General features: G+C 38.7%; 1 protein-coding gene across 1 annotated transcript; it reads right to left on the bottom strand.

The window, feature by feature from the left end:
- Sem1 (SEM1 26S proteasome subunit) lies at positions 1-25530 on the bottom strand. Its single transcript, XM_021165451.3, has 3 exons — positions 25333-25530; positions 2232-2325; positions 1-204 (listed from the first exon to the last, which is right to left on the bottom strand). Exons 1-3 carry the CDS (start codon positions 25406-25408, stop codon positions 162-164), a joined length of 213 nt encoding a protein of 70 aa, XP_021021110.1. The 5' UTR covers positions 25409-25530; the 3' UTR covers positions 1-161.
- Positions 25531-27004: the final 1474 nt, after the last annotated feature.

Raw genomic sequence — 27004 nt, 5'->3', positions numbered from 1 at the left:
TTAAATCAAAACATTTATTTACTTTTTTTTTTGTTATAAAACAAAAATAAATCCAAGCAGATAATGAAATAAACACGTTCTTTTAAAGTATCCTGTCCTGTTTTCTCTGTCCTAGACTGTGGTAGAGTCCATGGTTGAGGTTCCTGGGACATTCCCGGATGCTATGATGTCTCCATCTTGTAGCCATGCTTCTCCAGCTCAGCACTGCAACAAGACAAAGACGGTGAGTGTTAGCACCTTTTCCAAGCTGCTTCTAAGACAGAATAACTAAAGCAAGCTTGGGTCACTAGCTTAAAACATTACAAAATAGCTTTATTTTAGTTCCTAAAATGAAGCCATAGAAGGAAATTGGGTATCAGTAATATAATAATTTAAAAATTTATCCTCTAATTACATTTTATTTTCATTAATTTTCTCATATATAAACCTACTTAGAAAATAAATGAAAGACTATTTACTATTCAAGAACCTTGCAAATATGATACTATAAAGTCCTACTTCTAATGTATATTTAAATAGAATTTAAAATATTCTTTCAGATTTAATTATTTCATGTGAATAATGTTTTGCCTATATGCATGTGTATACTGCTTGTATGCCTATTGCCCAAAGAAGTCAAAAGAGGGTGCTGAATACCCCAGAAATGGAATTACAGGTGCTTGTGAGTCACCATGGAGGTATCAGAAACTGAGTCTGAGCCCTCAAGAGCAACAAGTGTCTAAATCACTGAACCATCTTGCCAATCCCTAATGTAAGCTTTGCTGGTCTGGCTGTTTGGGTGGAGATAAGGACTAAAATCATGTATGCAAGATGGACACACTACCAGTCAGCTGCATTTTTAGACATTTCAACAAAACTTTGACACTTGCAAAGTGGACATAAAATTGTATCAACTATACGATCTCTCTCTCTCTCTCTCTCTCTCTCTCTCTATATATATATATATATATATATATATATATATATATATATATATATATATATATATAGACAGACATAAAGCAGTTCCTGTTCACCAGCGGTGCTGGGAGACCTGAGAGCTCCGATGTGAGAGTGAGCTACACTCTTACCAACAAAATCATATGCCAAAATTCATCCAAAATGAATTGAAGGCCTAATAGTAAGATCTCAGTTATATAATTCTTCCAGAAAGACAGAGGGATAAATCTTCACTATCAATTTAGTAATGAGTTCTGATACCAAAAGTGTAAGTAACAAAAGAATAAACTTCATCACCAAAATTTTAAATTGTGAAGATGACATAACAAAGTAAGAGACACCCTAGCAGGCTATTTGACAAGGCTTTAATACCAAGAATAAACAGACTTTCCCTTCTCCCAAACGTTACACATGGTCAAGAAGTACACAAAAATTAAAACTGAAATTACAAGGAGATACAACTTCATAGCCTTCACTTACAAGATTTAAAAAATAAATGAATAATAACATGTTTTATCATTGCTATTGGAAAAACTTTTCAGTGACTATAGACAAGTCTGACAGTTCTTTAAAAAAGTTAAAACAGAGAATTACCATACAACCCAGAAATGTCACTTCAAATTCCCCAAAACCTGAAAATAGGTGCTCAAATGTATGCCCTTGTGCTCAAAGCAGCACATTATATACAGCATACAAAAAGTAAAAATGTCCCCAAACTGGCAAGCACATAAAATATGGCATATCCTACATTAGAGAATTATTGAGTTATAAAAAAAGAATAAAGTACTGCTATATACTATGGTATTTCTGAATTTGGGAAAGATTATGCTAAGTGGAAGAAGCTAGACACACAAGGACATATCTTTTATAGTAGCATTTATATGAGATGTCCAGATCAGGCAAAGCAGGTGAATTTGTGTTACATACAATAAAGTAGACTACTATAACTCCAATCTCCAAACAAGGAGAATCACTTATGGAATTCCCGAATTAGTTCTATGATTCTAATTTTTGCTCAGTTATTCAACACTGGTTGAAAATACATGTTGACAAGATGCAGTTCATGAAAAATAGTAAATATGTTTCTATTTAACTACCTTTTTAAAAAGGAATAGACGTTGCATGCAATTTCCTGAAATATTCCTGTTTGAAAATCCAAAGGTAATATGTCTGATTTTACATAATGAAAAAATTACCCCAAAAGTTTTAAGAAGACAACTATCTATGGAAGCTGGATATTCCATGTTTAAAATTAATACTGAACTACAATAAAAATGTGGCTGAAAACCTACCGTAACTGATTAGAGAAGTCATCTTCTACATTGTCATCATCCCAATTATCCTCCCAGACATGTGCATCTTCATCTTCATCTAAGCCAGCCCAGTCTGAAAATGGAAAGAGATGTCTAAGTATTTCTCATAGGTTATTTCCACAAACATAAGCTTGCCATTATGTACCCCCCAAGTCAAAAATAAAACAAAACCACTAACAATTTATCTAAGAAAAATTGTAATCTTCCCCTGCAAATCTGCAACATTTGTTCTCTTGTTCTCACCTCCTCCATACATAACAGGGCAGCTGCGCACAATGAATTCACGTGATTCTGTCAGTACACACCAGCCTCAAGGAAACTCAACCTGGCCAAATCCAACATCCAGACGGGATGTGGACATGGGTCCCTAGGCCTAGCTGAGGAGCTTTTGGCAACTGATTGCTGCTTTGAGAGTAAGAGTCAGTTTTCTTAAGAGCCTAGGGAGCCATGCTCCAGGGGAAGGTCAAACATTCAGAATATATAGGAAGCACATACTGGACTTGATGGGAGTGGGAAAAAGACACAAAGTTGGGTAGGTTAAATGGGAAGAAGGTAAATCTGAGAAGAATTTGGTGGAAAGGATGAATATGATCAAAGTATACTGTATGAAATCTTCAAAGGACTAAAAAGAAACATAGTCAAATTATAAGCTACCGCTAATATTTAGCAAACAGAAAGCAATACAAAACTTAGAAGTTTTTTGAGAGTGGATCTCATCCAGATCAAGAGTGCTGTGAAAGCCATCGTGTTGGAGAGTGTGGCCTTGCATTCTTCATCTTCCTGCTCCATATCCCAGGTGCTGAAATGACAGATGTGCACCGGGAAGTCCCACTTGACTTCTGATAGAAGGAAAAACCTAAATATGTACAGGGGGATGGAGAGAGTATGCTGTTTTTACTTTAATTTTTGTTCTTTTTCCTTTTGGCTGTAAAGGACAGGCTTAGATAGAGTTCAGCTTTACTTAGAACCAGAAAAACACCCATGTAAGTATCTCTAAGCATTCTTATAGAGGGAAATTGTCTATTAAGGGGTTGGAGAGAAGAGATTGCTCAATAAAGTGTGCATGCATAAAGAACTACGTTTGGACTCAGCACCTGCAATGGCAGATGCCTGTAATGGTGAGTTCCTGGTTCAGTGAGTGGGGATGGAGTTAAGAAGAACAGAGAAAGACTGCTGACATTCAACTCTGGCCTCTGCACACCTGTGTACACACTGCATATATGTATATACACACTTTCAAAAATAAATATCTATTGCTAAAACAATATTGACAGTACAGAAGCTCTAAGGCAATTATTCAAGCAAAGGACCAATCAATTACTTAGCTTTATACAACCAAACATTTAGTTAGTACTTCTAGGAAGCTGTCTCCAAAATCTTTTTCTTTGTGCTCTTGAATGCTAATTTATGGGATACCTGAATTAGAAACTGCATCCCTGACTCATCCTCTACTTTTAGTATATCCTTCAGTTAATAGTTCAGCAATATACTCTTGGTTTCCAAATATATCTCCACTGTTAAAACTATCCTTTACACCTTCTAATTCTATGTGTAACTGACTCTGAATCTAAAATCGAACTGGCCTAAAGAAGGAAAAGTAGAGGAATCACCCTAAAATTTCTTCTCTATACATGCACTAAATTCTGCTTATTTAGCTCCTAAAATAATTCTAAAACTGATCTTCTATTCCTATTGCCTTTAGTCTAGAATGAACATTCACACTAGACAAGAAGACACTATGCACTTAGGGCACGTGGAGCAGATGACTTGTACTGGCTGTGATCTGAGAACATTCATCTCCTGCCTGAGGAATATATTTCGTAGTATCAGAAGGTGTCACACAAGCTTTCAAAGGAAAGGGCAACCAATAGTCCTCCCCAGCTACGGTGCCTGTGACCCGCAATGATGACCAGTCTGACACCAGAGCCCTAAGCATGCAGGCTGATGGTAAGCCAAAACACTAGAATTGGACTTAAGGCCTGCTGAACAGGAGGGAAATCATGCTTGGTACAGAAAAATGAGCCAACTATCCAGTGCTAGTGAAGCCATGGATCGTGGAGGAGAACCTGTAGCCACCACTGTACTGAACCAGCATAGCCAACCCCTAACTACATTCTAAATGTTTATACATGTACCCACAGATAAGTTCTCCTTATCATAGAAACTGTTTTTCAACAAATGGAGACTATTACAGAAATCCCCCAACTGATCAAATACACACAGCAAATGACTGTGTCCAGCCCCAAATGATATATCTGCCTAGGGTTCAGGGATCATTCCAGAAAAGAGGGCACAAAGACTGTAAAGCAAAGGAATAGGAGGTCTGATGTGAGACCATGTCTCTTCATAATGTCAGAGACTACATCCATGAATCCTCACAAACACAGCTAAATAAGACCTGAACAAGAACATCAATAGACATGCTAACATGGAAGGGGAAAGCCCATGAGACCTCAACACTAAATAAAGAGCTACAGACAACTAAGGAGTGCTGACAGCTGGAGAACAGTGTCCCCAGGGAAAATGCTCCGTCCGCAGTGCCAAGTAGCCTTGAACACATGTGAGTACAAGTGACATTAGACAGACTGTAGGTTGTAGTTATGTATTTAGGAACACACATCACCACCACCACCATCACCAAAGAAAAGGAGAACATGAATTTGACAGTGAGCTGGGAAGGGGAGGATTAGAAGTGGAAGTGATGGATTATAATATAATCCCAAGAAAACATTAAAAATAATCCTCCCCCAAACAGCCACAATATCCTTTTTCATTTGTTCCTTCTTCTTTAGATCCTGAACATTTAGTCTCCAAGGGAACGCCACTTTGATCATCCCCAGCCCTTACATTACATTTTAATGACACCAACTATCCCCTGATATGAATATGCCCCTGAACTCCTGCTTAGGTTTACACAACTGCTGTAATCCTGACTGACATACTTTACAGGTTAACACATTTGTTTTAAAATAAAATTACTTTTCCGGGAGTGGTAGCACACACCTGTGATCCCAGCACTAAAGCAGAAATAGAGGTTCATTCCAAGCCAGCCTCAGCTACACAGTAAAGTCTTGTATGAGAAGTATCAAAGATATAGTTGGGGGAGGGGGACATTCAAATCCACTCAGTTTCTTCACATTTGTCACATGTCACATTTACACACAACCTTCTAATGGAGAAACTGTATAATGAAGAATGACCATAAGGTCTACAGTTTTAACTAGCTCCTAATTTTAGACTTGATATTTTGAAATGACCTTTCTTTGGTGTATGTGGGGTATACATGAGAGTGTGGGAATGCACTTGTGCATGTCTGGAAGCCAAGGTCACTAGGTGTTCTCCTCTGTCACTCCCCCACCTTATTAAGGCAGGGTTTCTCACATGGAGGCTGGGATTACAGGTAAGGGCAGCCATAAATAGCTTTTGCTGTGGACTCTGAGGATTCAAACTCTGGCCCTCACTCGTGCACAGCAAACATTCCTAATTCTTAACCCACCGGACAAGCTTCTCAGGGTCTGCTTAGAATTTTGTAAACGACCAAACATTTGATGTTTTTATAACTGCACCAGATTTTGAACTCACTCACTACTTGACATCTACTACTTCTTTTTTTTTTTTTTTTTTTTTGGTTTTTCAAGACAGGGTTTCTCTGTATAGCCCTGGCTGTCCTGGAACTCACTTTGTAGATCAGGCTGGCCTCGAACTCAGAAATCCACCTGCCTCTGCCTCCCGAGTGCTGGGATTAAAGGCGTGTGCCACCACGCCCAGTTTGACTTCTGCTTCTTAACTGAATTCAAACACTATCCATTCTTCACCATTATAAAAGCTATCATAGCTTCTTGAAGAAATGGTTGATTTCGAATCTGTGACAGGCAAACCACCAGGAAAGTTACATTTATTTTTAATGCTAGAAGCATGTCAAAGCTCTCAGAGTCTTCCTGAAACGAGTAACACTGAATTAGGAAAAACAACAATAAAACCATGTCCATTTACAACAAATACTAGCCAGAAAAATAGATAATATTCTTTACAATTATATTTGTGTAAGTACAAAAAATGACAGAATTAGAAATGATCATTTTGCAAAACTTCATTGCAACTTAGTAAAAGATCACTAACTACTATTAAAATTATGGAATGAAAAATGGGTGGATAACAAACAGGCCAGACTGCTGACTCATTATAAGGGAAAACTGGTGAGGCATAGCCATTGTCCTCTTAGCCAAGTACACAAAGGCTAGGACGACGATGTAACATGTACTCCTTAATGTAAGCAGTAACAGATACTCCTCCCCTCTGTAGACCTCTGGATAAAGTTACTTCTCAATCTATAAGACAAAAGAGAACGTGAGACTTTCTATAGCTGGCCTCTTCAACAAAGCCATCAGCAAAGGGCCCGCGAGTGGCACCACCCACAGTAGGCTGGGCCCTCCCACATCCATCATTGTTCAAGGACATGACTCAGAGGCTTGCATACATGTAGGACAAAATGGCAGAGACATCTTCTCAGGTGAAGTTCCTCTTCCAAGATGGCCCTAGTTTGTGTCAAGTTGACAAAAAACTCATCAGCACAAAAATTCACTCATGGTAAATAGCACCTCCAGCATTTTGAGTATCACAACATTAACACCCTGGGCAATAATTAAACTGTCTCAGTTCCTTAGGAATTACATCTACTATATCTGCCTCTGTTATTCTAAATAACAACTAAATAACAACACTAAGTACATGAACAAGATCAAGGAACATGTACAAAATCCTAAATCACAAGAATAAAATCTGATCCTGTATTTTTTGTTTGGTTTCCTCCACCTTTTATCCCAAGCCCAGTAATTCTTGGGTAGTTTCTATGAGTCTGTCCTAATCATGAATTTCATCTCACTAGTGTGGCCTATTAGAAATACAGCAAGCACAGAACCTACACAGGTTTGCACTAGGTCCTTTGAGCATACATTATGGCTTCAGTTTAGCATTTTTTTGGTGGGATTATCCGATGTGTAAATGAGTGTGTCTTTGATTCTTGAGCTTTCTCTTGGGCTCTTTTCCTGTTTCTTCAGTCCAGTTCCAAAGGTTTATATTACTTTATTATTATTCCTTAGAAGCCTGTTTGTTTTCTAATGAGAAACAGAAAAAGAATGGCTCCAGATGAGAAGGGAGGAAGGGAGGAACTGGGAAGGGATATCATAACCAAGATATATTATGTGTATGTACACACACACACACACACACACACATTGAATAAAAGGAGAAGAAAAAAAAAAAAAGAAAACACAGCTATAAAGATTTCAGTCTTATGGTTTGAATCTGAAATGTTCCATGTTTAACTGTTGGTCTTCAGCCTGTGTCACTTCTCTGAAGGCTGTAGAGCTTCTCGTAGGTAGACCTGGCTGATTGCAGTACATCACCAGGCCTGGACTTTGGAAGGGAGGCAGGTTGAGCTTTCTACCTTTCTTAAGGGCAAACCTGTGGACAAGTCCCTACCTCACACACCAACAGCCATGCTTTCCCTGCTATGATGGACTAGCATCTCCCTGAATCTGTGGGCCGAATTAAATTTTTCCTCCTATAAATTGTTCCGTCAGGTATTCTTTCTGTCAGTCTGGAGAAAATAACACAACTAGAAGGGAAAAAAAGAGGGAGGGAGAAGGAAGGCATGTGTGATTTGACTTTTTTCTGTATATAGGTAATACATTTAAAACTATTCAACAGTGGCTCACAAAGGTATTTATTCCAGTTACATAAATTTTTCTGATTTAAGAACAGAAAGAAAAAAAAGACTTCCATTTACCTCTTTCCACAAACCAGAAAAGAAAAAAAATTTGGAAGACATCATAGCTACTCTCGTACTCCTTCAACCACCACAGTTACATCTTTCCCCATTTTAATTCCTAAATATCTTAAGTTGGTCACCTCTTCCCTACACTTAATGCAGCTATGTCAATTTGGGTGAGACTGTTTGCTTTACAGACTATCACTGTGCCTTTTACTGTTAACAACGCCAAGAGACTATTATGTGAAATTGTGAGAGAACGGTTACATGAAAGAGGCAAGAGAAGCTAGGATCAAAATTTAAATACAATAGGAGCTTCAAAGAGGACACATGGCTCAGCAGTTAAGAGATTATAGTTCTTTTAGAAGATCCAAGTTTGGATCCCTGCACACACAGCTCAGAAACATGTTTAATTCTGGGGATACCGACAGCCTCTCCTGGTCCTCTGTGGGTACCTGCATGCATGCATGTAGCATACACTCACATAGGTGCATACACATAAATAATAGTAATGTTTAAAGAAGCTTATTTCAGACAGTAGATGTTTCTCTACCTCACAAAATTACCAGAGATCCATGTGACGGTTTTAATTTTTAATTAAAATTGAAGAAAGCCTTCAAATAATCCCAGATTTGTTTACAAACATCTAGTTTCTTGAATCTCAAACTTGTACTAGAATAACTGATTTTACTAATGATTGGCTGGCAATATTCCTTTCGCTCCTCCATATTCCCTCCAGTCTTACTGTATTGACTATAGTTCTTTGGCCATTTAGTAATCTAACTAGTTTTTCCCCCTAAAGAAATGTTATTATTGAACCTTTCCTTATTAAAATTCAAAGAAAACTACTTCATTAAATTTCCTTACAACAAATTTAGGCTTTGTACTTGGAAGTTTTTATAAAAGCTTAAGACATGACTATTTAAAAGTTACTGATATTTGGAACTAGAATGGGTCTTAAAAATCACTCTACATTACCCTTTCTGGTTTGAGAATAATCACCATTACCACAATCAAAACCAGATGAAGAAAAGGCTGCCTCACAAAAAGATATTAACTTTTTAAAACCAATCCTCCACCCCTCCAGTCTTAAAACCCTGGTTGTAAATATGCTGTTTGGCTAGAGCACAGAAACAGGAAATGTCAAATACCTGTTGAGATACTTTTAGGAATTTTTATAATCATACCTGAGGGAGTTTAAAGTTTAAAAACAAAATTAGCCAAACAATAATTTGAACAAAGACTTCACACTAAGTTTTTTTAGAAATGGTGTGTGTGTGTGTGTGTGTGTGATGTCAGTAAACCTACAATAGAAGACTATGTCAAGCCATTTAGACATCAAGCCAACAGTCAGCCTGAAACACTTCTGACTAAATAATTTTGTGTTGAGTAAGCAATTTCATTTGCACTGGCCCTAAGAAGGAAATGATCATGTGTGGAAAGACGTAACTTAAAAATATAAAATAATAAAAGTAAAGATCTTTTTGATACAGCATAAGAAGTCTTTCAAAAGCACTGCAGAACCTTAATTGCCTTCTAAAGCAATTGCCTTTTTAGAAACACTAAAATTATAGGGTTCTAAAACTATTAATTCAAGTTATTATTTGATTCAAAATGTTGACTTTAATATTGCTATTACTCAGTGTCATTTAAATGTCTCCATGATGGCTTTACTTCTTTTAACTTTGTGAGAGGGGAACACACACACACACACACACACACATACACACAACTATTAATTTGTAACCAAATGCTTCAGAGCATCACCAACAAGAAATGTAACTGAGTTGGTAATTTGTTTTATGAAGTGCCCATTCTTAATCTGAAAAAGTGAAAGTTCTTACTTAAGTCTGTTTCTTTAAAGTGGTATGATTTCTAATGTCTCTCACTGAATACGGATGCACTCTTTAAACAGCCTTCACATGCGTTAATAGGAAAGACAGTAAAGGGCAGAAACTTTGAAAAATAAAATGTCTCACAAAGCAAGGAAGGCAATAAATACCACAGGCAAGGCTTAAGGATTATGAAAATAGCTCTATTTCCTTGGTAATTTTAAGAATGACCTTGTATGTAAGTTATGTCTCCCTAAGTGGGTGCACAGGCCCTGGTGCACATGCGGAGGTCAGAAGACTACTCAGGGAAGCTGGTTCCCTCCCTCCACCACAGGGGCCTAGAGCCACAGCACATCAGCAAGCTTGGGAGCAAGTGCCTCCCACTCACCGAGCTACTCACCTTGCATGCTGATTCCTTCGTATTCTTATATAGCTTTTATAACTTTATCGTTCGTTGGTTACAAAGATAGAAATGCTGGATCAAATTTTTCACTAGTCTAATAAAAGTGAATATACTTTTAAATTTTAGTACCTTATCGTAAGAGTAAGTGCACTGACGCTGATTCAGATACCTTCCAATTCCTATAAATGAAGACTCTGACAAATCTCTTATCTACATTTATTTATTTATTTATTTATTTATTTATTTATTTATTTATTTATTGTGTGTGCAGGAAGGTACCTGCCACAGTGAGCATGTGGAAGTCTGAAAACAACTTGGGTGTCAGGCCTGTCCACCCACCACAGAGATTCTGGAGCTCAAACGCAGGTCACTGTCAAGCTTGGCAGCAAGCACCACTAACCTGCTGTGCCATCTTGTTTAACTCAAGAAATACCTTTCTTTTGAATTACAACTATCAAACATCTTTAATTATTTGATAAAAGCTTTAGGAAAATTAGTCATTTTGGCCAATCAGAATGTAACATCTATTCTACAGAAGCACTAACAGTTTTGCTTAGTAAATAAGATTATGTACTGACCCTGTTCTGTGAAAACCTTAGCATTTATTACCTCCAAATGTTATTTCCAACATATATAAATCCTCTATACCAAATACAAAAGGTATATATCTAGTTACAATTCATGTTATTTCTGAATGCATAACATGGGTACTTTGCAAGAGATATTTGAATTGCTTCAATACTTAAATAGAACAGAAAATTGGACTTGGGAATGGAGCTGGTTTCGGGAAGGAGGAAGAAAATAACAGATACCAAGGGAATCTGGCCCGATCCCTAGCCTGTCTTCTCTGTACAGAGAGCTCATAAGCTGAGGGTTCATGTGGAGTGGAAACAGAGAGTGCATTAAACACCAAAAGTGGGGGAAAAGGAGAGCCGGGAGATGAGCATAAAATGGCGGCCGCTAGGAAGCCAGTGCCATTTTATTAAACACACATGATGATCTTCAAGCTTGAGGACAGCTAGCCAGAGACAGACTGAGAAGATTGATTTAACTCTGTCCTTCAAAGAAATCCAAGCTGCCATTGCCAAAGCCTCCATTAACCATCCCTGGACTTATAGCTTCGCTCCCTGGGCTGCCTACCTAGGCTTCGCCGGTCCTCAGCAACACGTGGCCACTGCTTCACAACCTTAAGACTATAGTGCACAGCGCCAAATCTAGCGTCTCCTTGCAGGAAGACTGGCTGCATAAAGTGGGGGACTTGCAAGATTTACATAGGAACCTCCAACAGAAGGAGTCCTGTAAAATCAGAGCTCAAGTCGCCAGCAAACTTCAAGTGGATCCCAGTAGTCCATAACAGGTTACGCAACGCCTAGTGACTTAGTGTTGCTGACTTGTTTGCAGACCTTCAAAGCAGTTGACAGAAAACAAAACAAAACAAAAACCACACAGAGAAGAAAACTTTGAAAGCATAAAGATGAAGATTCAGATCAGAGAAGGAAGCGTTCTCACTGGGGGCTGCATATGAAAATCAACTGGGAAGCCTCAAAGATGCGGTTGCCCACACCTTGCTCCACTCCTCTCAAACAAGACGACTGCAGGAGGCATATCTTAGAACTTGCTCGTGTCTGCAGGTGACTTTAGAGCTCCTCCCTAGGACATACCTGGCTTTCTGTTTCTTTGCCCAATTTACTCTAAAACTCGATTTTCCAATCTTGGGTATTTGAACTCAATGTTCCTTTTACATATTCACTCTCCTCTGACCTCTAAGTCGGCTCAAAAGGGCAGTTAGACCTGAAATGCCTTCCCCAGCAACACAAACAAGTACATATTTACCATCTCAGCACTTTCAATCGCACCTGCCCACAGGGGCTCTCTTGGGTAAATAAGATAGAGAAATGTTCTTGTTTAACAAAGTACTCCAAGTTCCCAGTGGGTTCCTGAAACCACAAATAAAACAAATATTGTATTATGCTATGATTTTTCCATATTCATACATACATTACAATATAGTTTAACTTATAAGTTAGGTACCAGAACAGATTACTAATGTAATCAGGGTTGAGATATGAAGTATTCTTTAAAAAGATGCATGTGTAAAATGTAAAAGGCTTGGTTTCAAGTTGGTGTCACTACTGAGAAATGACTGGGCCATAAAGACTTGGGTCTAATCAGTAGATTTATTCATTGATGAATCATAGCTTAATGGGCTATTTAGAGATGGGTCGGCAATAGCAGGTCATTTGAGGTGTGACTTTGAAGGGTAAATATGTTGTTGCTGGTCCCCTCTTTCTCCCAATCATATTCTCCTTCCCTTCCTCCTTCCCTCCCCTCTCCCTTTCTTCTCCTCCTTCTCCTCTTCCTCTCTCCCATCACTCCACCATGAATCGAACAGCTTTCCTTTGATATACTTCTGCCAGGATTCTGCCAAGATGTTGCCCGTACCATAGGCCTGTAGTGATGAGGTCTAGTGACCATGGACTGAAATCTCTGCAACTTTGAGACCAGATAAAGCTTCTGTTTCCCCAGGTATTTGTCACAGTTAACAAAAAGATGCCTAACATCACCACCACCACATCTACTGTAGTGGATAACTTTTTTATTGCTTTAGTAAACAGAGAACTTAACACCCTCTCACTAAAAGGAAACATTTTTCAGCTTTTCTTTGTCTTCTCCAAACTGGGGCCATTTTTTCAGGAAAAGACAAGACACTTAACTCTATGCCTGATGATGCTTCAGACAGCGATCCGCAGAGGGACATGACTAGGAAGAGATTAATGGACAGGAAACACAGACTGATGCTCTGGCAGGATATGGCAGAATGGCAGCCACTTCATCCTCCTCCTTCAAGGGCCAGTGAAGAAGCTACAAACCGTTTACCTCTGGGACTTCCATGTAATGTTTCTTGGTATTTAAAGTCTATATTTAAATTTAATATTGAAAGTTCACTGCGGCTGCCTGAGGCCACAGAAAGCAGAACCATGGGGGAAGGGGGTTACATCATCTCTCATGTGTGATCACAATTCTCCTCTACAGATGCCCACACATATCAATGTCTGCCTTCCTCTAAAACAACAGTTCTCACCCCCCTTGGGAGGGGCGTGTTGAATGACCCTTTCCTGTGGGTCACGTATCAGATATCCTATATCAGATTTTTACATTATGATTGATACCACTAGTAAGATTACAGTTATGACGTAGGAATGAAATAATTTTATGGTGTGGGGGGGGTCACAACATGAGGACCTGTATTAAAGGCTCACAACATTAGGAAGGTCGAGAACTACTGCTCTATAGCTAGATCATTCACCCTACATGAGTCAGACTATGTGTAATTCATACATTCCTGGGTTAAGACCTAAATTATTTTTAAAACATAGGTAGGAAAAATGTTCAGTAACTATAGACTTTAATCATTTTAGTCAAACCATTTTTTCATTATATACATCACTTAACAACTCACAAGCAACAGCTGACTTAAAATGTGTCCCGTTCGTATTCTTCATTTTCATGGCCTATTACTTTGTGATATTAAAACAGTTACACTTATTAGGGCAGTGAATACCAATCCATCCAGCTTGGTTTCCACAAATGACGCTCAGAAGCAAAGTAAGGAAGGCCACTTAATCTAATCATCGAATTATTTCTTGTAGAAAATATGCTCCATAGGGATACATATGCTCATTTGGGTCCACACTCTGCTATGTTCTGCACACACTATTGTTTGCCCATGACGGTTTTAGTAAAGAACCTTAAAATAATTGAAGAGTGTAGTGCCAGGAGTTGGTTCCAAAAGGTCCACAACCGTGACACCCTATACACACAAATACAAATCCTTTGAGAGTACTATCTTATGAATTCACAGGCAGCAAAGACATGTTGAGCCCTTGTGGTCTTCTGTGATGTCATGAGCCAAAGAAGTTGTGACTAGCCTCTTAAAGGTATTCTGAATGGAGATTCCCCTCCAATAACTATGACTTCACTGATACTGAGTAATTAGTTTGAGTTCTAGTACCAGGGATCATTTCCTCCTTATGGAACAGGTCTTAAGTCCAATCAGAGAGCTGTTGGTTACCCCAAGTTGTACATGGCTCTACTTCACCCGTAGGGTTATCATGCCATGCTGGTCTTTGGCATGGTTCACAGGCACCACAGTTGGGGAGGACTTTGCTTGCTTCCCTCCTTGAAAGCTTGCATGGGAACTTTCTAGTACCATGAGAGCTAGCTAGGGAGCACTGCAGAAGAGGAGCCAGAAAGACTGGAAGAGGCAGATCAGGGAGCTTGCAGTGAGATTGTATCTCTTAGCAATGTCAGAAGCTACACCCATAAATTCTCCCCCAAGGTGACTGTCCAACAAGAACACCACCAATGGGCGTGCCAAAGTGGATGGGAAAAAGCCCATGAGGCCTCAACCCTATACAAAGAACTGCAAGCAACTGAGAAAAGCTAGGAGTGGTAGAGGTAGTCGTCCACGGGGAAGAGCAGATCAAGTGGCTGTCCAGTCCAAGTGGTCAGCCCTGAAAACATACATACATGTAACATTATAGGAACTGAGTGGGCTTTACTTGAGAATGTATATATGCAATAACAAATTAGTGTGTGTGGGGGGGGGGTGGAGGGGGGGGGGGAAGGCCATAAAGGAGAATGGGGAGGGAGGAAAGGAAATGTAGTTATAATAATAAAAAAAAAAAAAAAGAAAATTGACAATTTTACTTATTTTAAAGTCTTAGGGGATGACTTATTATATCTAATTAATATATTAATGTCCTTTAATATATCAATGAATATACATTTTAACTTCAACATTAACTATAGTGTTTTAATTATGAACAATTAAATAATTACAGCTATTTACTTCAATGTATCTGCCTCCAGATGCGCACTGCTTTAAAAAAAAAAGAAAAAAAAAAGAGTGCTATGTTCTTTACAAGAATTATAATTCTAAATTTAAGACTTCGTCTTGAAGTTAGCTTTCTTCTCATTCGCCAACAAAGAATTATATTTGTGACTACCTTTAAATTTTAAAGAATTGAGACTACCAAATATCTCATTTCTTACATTGACATCACTGTTGAAAAGGCTGTTTCTTAATGTTTTTTATGTTCTTATCTTCTAACGTATGTTAAAAATGAAGTATGCCCCCTTAAGAAAAGCAAACAGTAGGAGGAGGGATGGGAGCAGAGAAAGCAATCAGAATGTGCTATACAAAATTCTCAAAGAAAACAATAAAAATATTTTTTTAAAAAATCAACGAAATTGAATTTCATCAAACAGAACAATATGTATGCATATGCAGAGCATTTCATGATGAAAATATATCAAACTGCACACTTATTATCAAGTAAACTTACATAAACCAGAGCATTCCAAACTACCATGACACAAATCTGAAAATGGAGTGCACCAACTCTCTCCTCCTTTAGATTGCAAAAGCAGAATGGATTCTTTTCAGAACTTTGATTTCTATAGGTAACTCAATGCAAACACATCTATAGTATATTTTACACTCTACTGTCTGTTTAGTAGACAAGGTAACTAGCATAGCACCACTGTTCTCCCACTTTCTAACATATCAAAGGAGAGCTTTAGAATAAATAAGCAGAAGCAATCAATAAATGATGGTGCTCCCAAGCCACTGATGAGCAAGCAACTCCTTGCGACAGCGGCAAGGCATCTAAAATGAATGTCTAATGCTCAAATAACCTATAATAGCCATTTATAATTATCCTTTTAAAAATCTCAAATCTTTTCATCAATAACATGTATTTGACAGAATGTTTCCACTTTGTTCATTTTATTAATCAGTATCTTCAATTTTACTTAATTTAATAGCACTTCCAGAAATCATTATTCTCAAAGTGCCGTTTTATGACTTAAACTCTTACCTCAAATTTTGACCCTGCCTCTTACTACTCAGCGCTATTCATACTGAGCTCCATCATCTTTTTCTTTGGCACAAAGGTGCAAAATCAAAGCCCTTGACCTCTTAGTATTCCTGGCACCCCATATATAACTAGCAGACCAACATTAATCAATTGTCTTCCTGTTACTCATATTTTATCATCCTGACTTCACTCCTAATAATCTACTGGAGACCCTTCTTATCTCAGACATTTCAACAATTTACTACTTAGTCCACCTGACTTTGGTCTCTACCATTCCAAATTAATTCTGCTGGCTTAATATCTCCCAAATAGTTTAGTGTCTATACAAAACTCACATGCCTCATTGTCAAAAGCAAAATGAGCAAATAAAAATAAAAAATCCACACAAGCACTTCAAATCTACTTATTAAGTCCAAAATAATTATGACTTATAAGATTTCCAAGATCAGATCTCTAGCTACGTACATTAACAAATAGTATTTCTTAGTTCCTTTTTCCTTAAATAAATAGACAAATAGCTTTAAAAAGTGACTGAGGGGGAGAGGGACACACGGCACGTTATATAGAGAGCAGGAGATAACTTAGGACAACTTGGAAGAGTCTCTTCTCTCATTACACCTTCATGTGGCCTCCAGGCCAGGCTTGCAGAGCAAATCTTCCCCCACAGCAGCAGCACTAGGCCATCTACAGATGGCGCACACACACAAGCGTGTGTTCTCACCTCCACGCAGTTACTAACCCCCACAGCAGCAGCACTAGGCCATCTACAGATGATGATGCGCACACACACAAGCGTGTGTTCTCACCTCCACGCAGTTACTAACCCCCACAGCAGCAGCACTAGGCCATCTACAGATGGCGCACACACAAGCGTGTGTTCTCACCTCCACGCAGTTACTAACCCCCACAGCAGCAGCACTAGGCCATCTACAGATGATGCGCACACACAAGCGTGTGTTCTCACCTCCACGCAGTTACTAACCCCCACAGCAGCAGCACTAGGCCATCTACAGATGATGCGCACACACAAGCGTGTGTTCTCACCTCCACGCAGTTACTAACCCCTTCTTTAGGAAGCCCCCTTACATTTTAATCTCTATCGTAAACATTTATTCATTATTCGTATGAATGATCTGCATTCATGTGCATATGTGTACAATATGTATGACTGGTGCCCACGGAGGTCCTAAGAGGAGTCAAATCCCTGGAACTAGAGTTGCAGGTAGTTCTAAGCTGCCATGTAGGTGCTGGGAATTGAACCTTGGTCTCAGCAAAAGGTGCTCTTAACCATAGAGCCAACTGTTCACCTGATTACATTCCTTAAATTATCTGTTCCAACAGTCCTAACTCCTGTTTTAAATACATGAAAGTAATTTTCTCTTTTTTGGAACTGTTGTTGGACTTATCATTTAGCTGTGTTTTAATATCCCAACACACACACACACACACATACACACACACACCTCTACAGAAGGAAATGGAAATCCCACTCAGAAGCACAACAGATAATATAAACTAAACCAAAATTGTTCATGTTTACTCAAGGATATGGGTATGGATGGGGTTAGGGGTAGAGGTGAAGCCTTAGCGATCCTTCCTGGGATAGGCATTTCCAAAACTAAAGCACTCTGCGTGGTGACAAAGCCACTGGCCCTTATTCCTCGGCATCTATATTCTTTACTACATTCAAACACAGACGCGTCAGTACAGTATTTACCTAGTGTGACTCAAGTTATTTTATTTTATTTTATTTTGCTAAGCCCTGGGTAAAAACTCTATACCTCACAGAGCTGTTATGAACAGTAAGAGACTATGTAAAGCATTTAGGACTGACAGTGGCAGCTAAAGTCATTTTCCCTCTGTATTCCTCAGTAACAGATTTATAGGAAACAATTAGTATACATCAAATAAATAAATCACTTGTTACATGTTAATCGCAGAAGCACTTGGAGGGTTAAGAAATTCAAGTAGAGAAACTTTCAGAATAAAAACAGCCACCGAATTGGATAAAGATACTTGGTGAACTTTAAACACTTCAAAAGAAGATCATATAATTTTCACAATTTTTACTTCTCCTTTAATATTTTTATAATTCAGTTTGCAATGAGTAAAACTTAACAACCAGGTAGTAATATTAAACACTGCAAAAGTCACAGCTGCTTGTTGTTTGCTCAGTCTACATAAGCACTAAAATAAAACAGTTAATAAGATAGTTTCCAAAGAATTTGTTTGTGCTGTCTAACAGTCTGGCTTATAACTCTTATCTCCTACTTCTGTAGGAATTATTCATTTTGACTTTCATGTATCCCTAAACAATGTATACTATGTATATACAAAGTATGCTAGTTATATGTAGCTATACATTTCGTGTTTTTATATGAATAGCACTCTACAGAGGGGGTGAGGGATAATTCAGACTGAATGAGGTCATGAAGGTGGGGACCTCATGATTGGAGTACAAAAAAGAGAAGGCAGCTTTCCTCATTACTAGGAATGACTGCCAACACCTGTCTCACCAGATTGAGTGAGAAAATACAATTCTGTTGTTTAAGCCATCAATCTATAGTATTTTCTTCTGGCAGCCTAAGCAGGCCAACACAATTAGAAAAGCCTTTCACAACTCAAATTATTATGCATAAATCATAGACAAAGATACTAAAGATTAAGGCTAGCAATTCAAGGAAAAATATAATAATCTCCTTCAAAAAAAATCAATAGAAAAGAAGGGGCTAGGAGATAGCTCAGATGGGTAAAATGCCTGCAGTGTAACCACGAAGACCTAAATTTGGCTCCTTAGCACCTATGGAGAAAGCTTAGTGCTGTAGCATGCACTTGTGGTATTGCGGAGGAAGAGAAGATCCTGCGGGCTTGCTGGATACCTAGTCTTGCCAAACTGGTGAGTTTCAGGTTCACTGAGAAACCAGCTTCAAAGTATGATAGAGAAGGTTGTCCCTGGTGCTAACTTTGGGTCTCTGTCTCTGTCTGTGTGTGTGTGTGTCTCTCTCTCTCTCTCTATATATATATATATATAGATAGATAGATAGATATAGATATAGATATATATGCACACATCACACACAACTAAAAGAAAAAGAATGAAAATGACCTGAAATAAAATAGAATCTCACTTCTCATACATCAAATTGGTAATGATGAAAATATTCACTATCTGGTACAAGAAAGCTTAATAAAGAAAACATGAATTGTAAATGGAAATATGTATCAACATAACTCTTCTCAAAAGGAAATTTGGGAATATATATTTAAATTTAAAGTACACCTGGTTTTGGATGAAGTGCCCAGGGTAATGAAGAGGCAACATATGTGGTCAGTGTGTCACAGCCTGGAGAGAGTGAAGAAGTCATCTATACTAGAGAGAGAGAGAGAGAGAGAGAGAGAGAGAGAGAGAGAGAGAGAGAGAGAGAGAGAGAGAGAGCTCTTCCACACAGTAGGCTAAGTCTAAAAAAGGTGAGTAGAGCTTTACAGGCCAGCAGAAAAGAGGATAAACAATTGTGATGGTTTGTATATCCTTGGACCAGGGAGTGGCACCATCTGGAGGTGTGGCCTTGTTGGAATAGGTGTGTCACTGTGGGTGTGGGCATAAGATCCTCACCCTAGTTGCCTGGAAGTCAGTCTTCCACTAGCAGCCTTTGGTTGAAGATGTAGAACTCTCAGCTCTGCCTGCACCATGACAGCCTGGATGCTGCCATGCTCCCACCTTGATGATAATGGACTGAACCTCTGAACCTGTAAGCTAGCCCCAATTAAATGTTTTTTATAAGACTTGCCTTGGTCATGGTGTCTGTTCACAGCAGTAAAACCTTGACTAATACAACAATGACAACACATTTAAGATAAACAGACAATACACTTGAGATACAGTGGCCAGGTGTCTAAGGCAAACAATCAAAAAACCACAAGGAACCTGTGGTTTCAACTCCAAGGGGAGGATCCAGGTAGACTTGTGGTTTTACATATCCACACATACTTATAACTGCACGTTCTCTTGTTCCTTCGTCTAGGAGCAATAACACCCTAAAAGCAATGAGCATAACTAGAATAAAGATCCTGTTCTCCACTCCAACCAAAGTAGGGAAATACAGATTGGCTTCAAGCATCTTGTGTTAACATGGTAGCAAATGAAGAGAAAATGAAGAGGACATGTTTAAAAAACACACAAAAACAAGCCTGGGATTTTCCATATTCATATCAGATGGTAAGAAATAAAAATAAAATTATAATTCATTGAATTAAGAACACAACACACAGTAAGATAAATATATGAGAAATAAGTAAATAAATGTATATTAAAGGCTTAGGGATTAGAATCAATACTTATGTGGTTTCAATAACTCTCCCTCAAAACAGCTATTGTATAGATTCAAATTTTTACTTCTTTGAATACATTTATTTATTTATTTATTTATTTACTATTTTTATTTCATGGGCAGGTTTTTGCCCGCATATACGTCTGTGTGAGGATGCTAGATCTTCTGGAACTGGAGTTACAGACTGTTGTGAGCTGCCTTGTGGGTACTGGAGATGGAACCCCAGTCTTTTGGAAGAGCAGCTAGGGCTTTTAACCACTAAGCCATCTCTCAATCTCTAATTTCTAAAAAATGGACATTTGGTAGTTACCTTATTTAGCAAGTAGGCTAGGTATCTTCTTTTAAAGTTTGAGTCACACAAATTTTTTATGTCATACAAGCACTATGCAACTAACTTAAATGTTGGATGGTCTTCTTTATGACTACTACAATATATTTAATAATTGTTAACACCAAAGCCCCTGTTGGTATAAGGTAAACTAACTGGACAGTATGGAAAACAGTCAACAATGGTCCTGTCTGTCTTCTATATTTATCTAAAAACAAACAAACAAATCCTTCTAATAATTAGTACCAATGTTCAAGTTAATTTTGTTTGTTTTTCAAAGACAGAGTTTCACTCTGTAGCCTTTGTTGTCCTGGAACTCTGTAGGTCTATCTGGCCTTGAACTCACTGAGATCAGCCTGCCTCTGCCTCCCAAATGCTGGGATTAAACATGTGTGCCACCACTGCCCAGTCTCAAGTTAATATTTTAATGGTATTCTTCTTGTAACAAATCTTTCCTACCACACCTATGTATAGCACATGGGTAGTGCTTTGAATGAAAACGGCCCCCCATAGGCTCACAGGGAATGGCACCATTAGGAGGTGGCACAATTACTCAACTGCCCTTGTTGGAGTTAATTAGGCTTTGTTGGAGGAAATTGGCACTGGAGGTGGTCTTCAAGGCTTCAGAAGCTCAAGCCTGGCCTAGTGACTCAGTCTCCTCCTCCTGCCTTCTATGGATCCAGATGTAGAACTCTCAGCTACCTCTCCAGCACCACGTCTGCCTGTACACCATCCGTGCTTTCCCTTTGGCAATAATGGATTAAAGTCTGAACTGTAAGCCAGCCCCAATTAAATGTTTTGAGTTGCCATAGTCATGGTGTGTTTTCACAGTAATAAAACCCTAACTACATATTTAAATTCCTTGGCAACCCACTCACAAAATGATGGCCATTTTTACCTCTATGAGTTATGTGACTGTGATACACTAAAGTACTCACCAGATGATCAGACCTCCACAAGATGTCCTACTTTGTCAGATACCAGTGAGAGGGCCTTAGTTACCCAGCAGAAACTTCAGGAGATGACTGGCCCCACTGTTTGACTCAACTGACACATTCTCAACTGTATCAAGGTCTTACCCAGGAATTTAACGGGACAGGGTGAAGTTGTAGGAAGTAGCGTACCCCTGATTTTTCGGTGTATGTATGTTTCAATGGTTATAGAAATAGTTAACAGCAGAACTCTTACAAATCCTGTTTCCAATTTCACTTAAAATATTCTAAAAAAGCAAGACAACATAAACCAAATATCTTAGCTCTGGAAAAGGAAAAAGCAAATAAACAAAAAACAAAACAATCACTGCTTCTTCCCACTTTTATCACCCACTTCTAATTGTCAGTGAAAAGAAATCAGCAATACTTTAAAATCCTTTCAATATCTGTCTGACAGGGAAAAAAGTAGTTTCAACATTCAATTACACAACAGCTTCAACTCTATAACCCACTCTGCAACCACCAAACTAACCTGCACGGACACAATCTGAAATGTTCTCACTAAGTTATTACCTGGGTCTAACACTCTTTCTGAAGGCCTCCAGAAATATATTAAAACCAGCCATATTAGAACTTTCGATCTGAATGGCTTCCTTACAAAGCCTATTCTCACTCCGCATAAACAACTAGAAATTGTGTAGAATACATTACACAAAGATCCTAAACATTATTTTGTAACAGCTCCCTCTGAATGTCCATTATAGTACATACCCACCAATTAGAATAATTTTAAGGAATTGCCAATGGAACAGATTCAGACTAAACAAGGGAACTAGGGGGATAAATGGAACATTTGTTCCTTTGTACCTTCAGAGACTCATTCCAGATGTTATACTTCACACTGAAGAAGAGCTATTCAATGAAACAAAGAGGTCTCCACGCAAACATTAACTTATGGTTTCTCTTCAAAATAAAATTTATCTTTAAGATCACTAAATTGAAATCTCATCTAGCAGGTTCTTATCTGGGAGGAGCTGTAGCAACAACATTCCCGAAAGACAAACTATGAAAACAATTCAATGACTTGCCTGTGACAAACTCCACAGTGTACAGTCTACACACAGCCCAGAGAGTGACCACCCCCACTTTGGCACACTCTGAAGTAACAAGACTCTTGCAGTAAGACATCCTATAAATGGCACAGATAACTCCAGATTGGTCTAACAAGAAAATGATTCATTTACTCTATTAGTGAGTTTGCCAATGGTGTATTTTTCATAAAGGGCAATCTCAAGAAAAAATGAGTTTTCTAAAGGGAAAGCACTTGAAAGTAAATCTGGGTATAAAAAGACTTAAAAGACAACTCAAATACTGAAGGATTCAAATTCTAAGAGGTGTTTCTAACATCTTCCCAAATAATGCAAATGCCAAGACTGGTGGTCCATGAACCACATGTCAACAGCAACAGAGAATCTGTATCAGAACACCACCAAGAATAGGAAAGAACATGTTTACTCTCAAACAAAAAAGGTCTTCTGGGTTTGTTTTTCTTTTTCAGGTTTTATTTCTTTCTTTTAGTTTTTAATCAAAGATTTTAATTTGTAAATATTCAGTAATTTTACCCAGTGAATTAATCTTTATATACAGCAAAAATCTTCCTAATGTGAATTAAGGCTATGTAACTGTTAACTAGGGAAGAAACACACGTACATAACAAATCATTTAAAATGTTACTTCTCATTCTAAATATAAAGATTCCCCAACAAACTAGACTCTATACATTCTAACAGAGACAACAAATTTGGAAGATCAATAAACGACACCGTCCTTACACTAAATCTCTTGTGCGTTCTTTCGTCTTTAGACTCTTTGCTTTTCCCTAACATCAATGAGATGTTTAAACATAATACAACTGTCAACACACTCAACAGACCTCTGCTCAAAATACAGGCTCTAAAGGACAGACAGTACACTAAAGTTGACAAAACATGCTGAAAAACACCATCAAGCTGACAGTTACCTCTAAATTCTTTCGTAGGTTCTCAGCTATCTCATTATTTTAAATGGAGACTTGCACTAAAGGTGAGGGTTAAAGTCTGGGTGGGTGCACTGGTCAGAAAGACCTTTTAGATTCTGAGTGGGCAACTTAATGGCAAGAATTTATCTTTGTTTATTTTTTTAACACGTGAACTCTATTGCTTCAAGATTAGATGCTAGACTCTACAATGCAAAGCAAGTGTCTTAACCGTGCAGCTTGTATGTATTAAGGGATCAGGACCATCTGAAACAAGTAGTTGGAATAAGAAATCTAACCTGCCCTCACTTAGCCAATTCTACCACAAAGCTCTGTTACAGGATTATTAATAAACCTGAAAACAAAACATCAGACTGACAAATAAATTTATTACCAAAACAAAAGGTAAACTATCCCATAATATATTATAGACTCCTAACTCAGAGGAAATATATCTTCTGAATTGGTTTATGAGGTTGCATAATATACACACTAATGTTCTCTTTCACTAAAACTAAAACGAAAACACTACATTATACTCAGACTAAACGTTCCCGTGATGTGATTTTATGCACATTGAGATCATGGTGGGGTAACTAAGTACAATTTTTGTCAAGTGATAATGCCACATATGTGCACATGACTAACCACAATTCTCTTCCTATGGTCTTCAGAGACACAGTCTAACTCACTTTTTAGAAACAAGGTAAAATATTTGGGAAATCTACTCAAAACAATTAGCCAATAAAATAATCAATTTGAAAAACTAATATGGCAAAAGGAGGCCTAGCAAACAGAAGATAACTGCTGAAGTTAAGGACTTTGGTGTAAATTAAAGCGTCTCAGTTTCACCATTTCCAGACAGTGTTGGCATGGACCTGTTTCTCCATTGTTCCAAACTTCTGTTTCCTTACGTGAGTAATAGTAAGTAATTAATATCTACTTCCCATATTTGTGGAAATGGATTGTGCCAATAGAAGCGAAGCACTCACGTTCCCAAGATCATAGCAGCCTCTTCCAACATTAGCTATGTTATTACCTACAATGAGAAAACTAAAGCATCCCTAGCATTGAAGTTAAGTTTCGAAGGCAGATGGCTGAGCGTTTTATAAAGCTTGGGTTAATTCACGTGACCGTAAATGGAGAGGAACAGAAATTGAGGCAAAATCTGTAATGAGTACACCACACAGGACTCTATCATCCCACTTCTCGGGGCTCATTCGCGCTATCCGAGGGGTACACAGCACTGGCTGCCCGGGCAAACAGTGGGACTCTGAAGTTTACTACCAAGGGGAGGTTGGGAAACCGAAGCAAAACAAGAGACTGTAGATGGGGAGAGTCCCGGGTTGAAGTTAAAGGGCCACAAGCTCGCAGCACTGTGGGCCCAGCTTCACCTGGTTCCTCCCAGCGACGAGGCGCAAAACACTGGGCCGCGCCAGGAAGCGACGGCTACCGGGAGGCGAAGCCCGAGGCCCGGGCCCCCGGAGGCCGCGCGGGGATCCGCGCCACTGGGCCCAGTTCATCCCGCAGAGAGCAGGCCCGGCGCCGCCCCACCGGAGGCCCCGGGCCCAGCGCGCGGCCTGGCGGTTACCTTCCGCGGGAAACTCCTCGAACTCGTCGTCCTCTTCCAGGAGACCCAAGTCGACGGGCTGCTTCTTCTCGGACATCGCGCCGCGCCAAGACCCAAGCTGCTCGGACCGGCCGCAAAGTCGGAAGCCTCAGTACTCCAGAGGCGCCGATCCTGACAACGCCGGCGCAACCATAGAGACGAGAGGGGAAGAGCTGCGGAGCAGCGCGAGGAATGCTGGGACAGCGAAGGTCCTCCCAGAGCTTCCTGCGGGTGTAGCAGGTCCTCCCGTCTTGAAACAGTGAAGTGTTTTGTTTTATAGTGTGTCCGTTCGTTTTATTATTCATATAGTTGCCTACATGTGAAAGATTTACAGTGTATAAAATTACTAAAGACCATTATTTAGCTTACAATCACTAACAGAAATCTAGAAAGATAAAGTAACATGTTAAGAGCATACATTACATTATTCCACTACTCAAACCTAGCCTTGAGCATGCTGTTAAATATCTCCACATCACAGGGAACCCAGGACCAAGGCAACCAGAGGCCCTCATATGCTAGACAATTCTGACTGTCCTCCAACCTTTCCTTTGTGCTGTGCTCCTTGACCTTACAATTGTGTTCGATAGGGTTTCTGTTCTAACTAGTTGACAGGTTGATGTAAAAAAAATAAGTAAAAAAAAAATGATGTAACGTTGTACTGTTGTTCAAAAGATATGATTTGGTTTCATTTTCTTTGTTTTAATTGTGACCCATGGATAAAAACAAGACAATGAAAGATGTGAGAAAAGTTAGTGCCTAAATTAACCACACAGTAACACGTATTTGCCAGGCTAATAAATTCATGTTCTATTGCATCTAAAGGGCTCTTATATGAGGTACTTAATTTCTCTTTAGTATAATTTATTTATTTTCAGCACCACACTTAAGGCTATACATATAACACACATAGTTACAGGTACAAGAATAACTCTATCTGATATATAAAAATTGAAGCAGGTCTGTAAGCCCTACTACTCAGGAAGTTGGGGCAGAAGGCATCCTTGGATACAATGAGTGTAAAATCAGGCTGGACAATTTAGTGAAACTGTGTGTCCCTAAATTAAAAATAAACAGAGGGCTAGAAATATATCCCCAATGGCTCACTACCCCGTGCCAGAGAATTTTTTTTAAAATGGGAAAAATGTTTGAATAATTTATGGATATAAATATGAATATGGTATTTTTTTAAAAGACATATCAGAAAGTAGAAAGTGGAACATCTTTTGTAGAAAATACTTTATTTTATACAAACATTCTTTCCTAATTCCATTTCCATTGCTATGATAAAATACCCCGGCATAAAAGCAGCTCAGGGGAGAAAAGCTCATTTGGCTTATAATTCTAAGTTGTACTCCATCACTGCAAGAATGTCAAGGAAGAAACTCGAAGCCGCTCTCACATCCACAGTCAAGAGCAGAGAATAAATGTGTGCTTGCTATTTGTGTTCATCACTGTCTCTAAACTTACACAGTCCAGGATCCCTTGCCTAGGGAATGGCTAGCCCATAGTGGGCAGGCCTTTCCATTCCAATGAATGTAATCAAGACAGTGAGTCATAGATATGACCATAGAATAACCCAATAGTGATTACCTCTCATTGAGATATTCTTCCCAGATGATTTTTTGTGCCAAATTAACAATTAAAACTAATC

The sequence above is a fragment of the Mus caroli genome, unplaced genomic scaffold (assembly GCF_978045245.1).
Source record: "Mus caroli unplaced genomic scaffold, Mus_caroli_1 scaffold_7, whole genome shotgun sequence".
In the NCBI taxonomy this organism is placed as follows: Eukaryota; Metazoa; Chordata; class Mammalia; order Rodentia; family Muridae; genus Mus; species Mus caroli.
This window is presented reverse-complemented; position numbering and strand designations above follow the sequence as displayed.

Bases quoted from the DNA above. Each gene is read 5' to 3' on its own strand.
- Sem1 (XM_021165451.3), bottom strand. From the start codon at position 25,408: ATGTCCGAGAAGAAGCAGCCCGTCGACTTGGGTCTCCTGGAAGAGGAC. The intron at 2,326-25,332 runs GTAACCGCCAGG...TTCCATTTTCAG, and splicing joins CGAGGAGTTTCCCGCGGAAG to ACTGGGCTGGCTTAGATGAA. The intron at 205-2,231 runs GTAGGTTTTCAG...GTCTTGTTGCAG, and splicing joins GACTTCTCTAATCAGTTACG to TGCTGAGCTGGAGAAGCATG.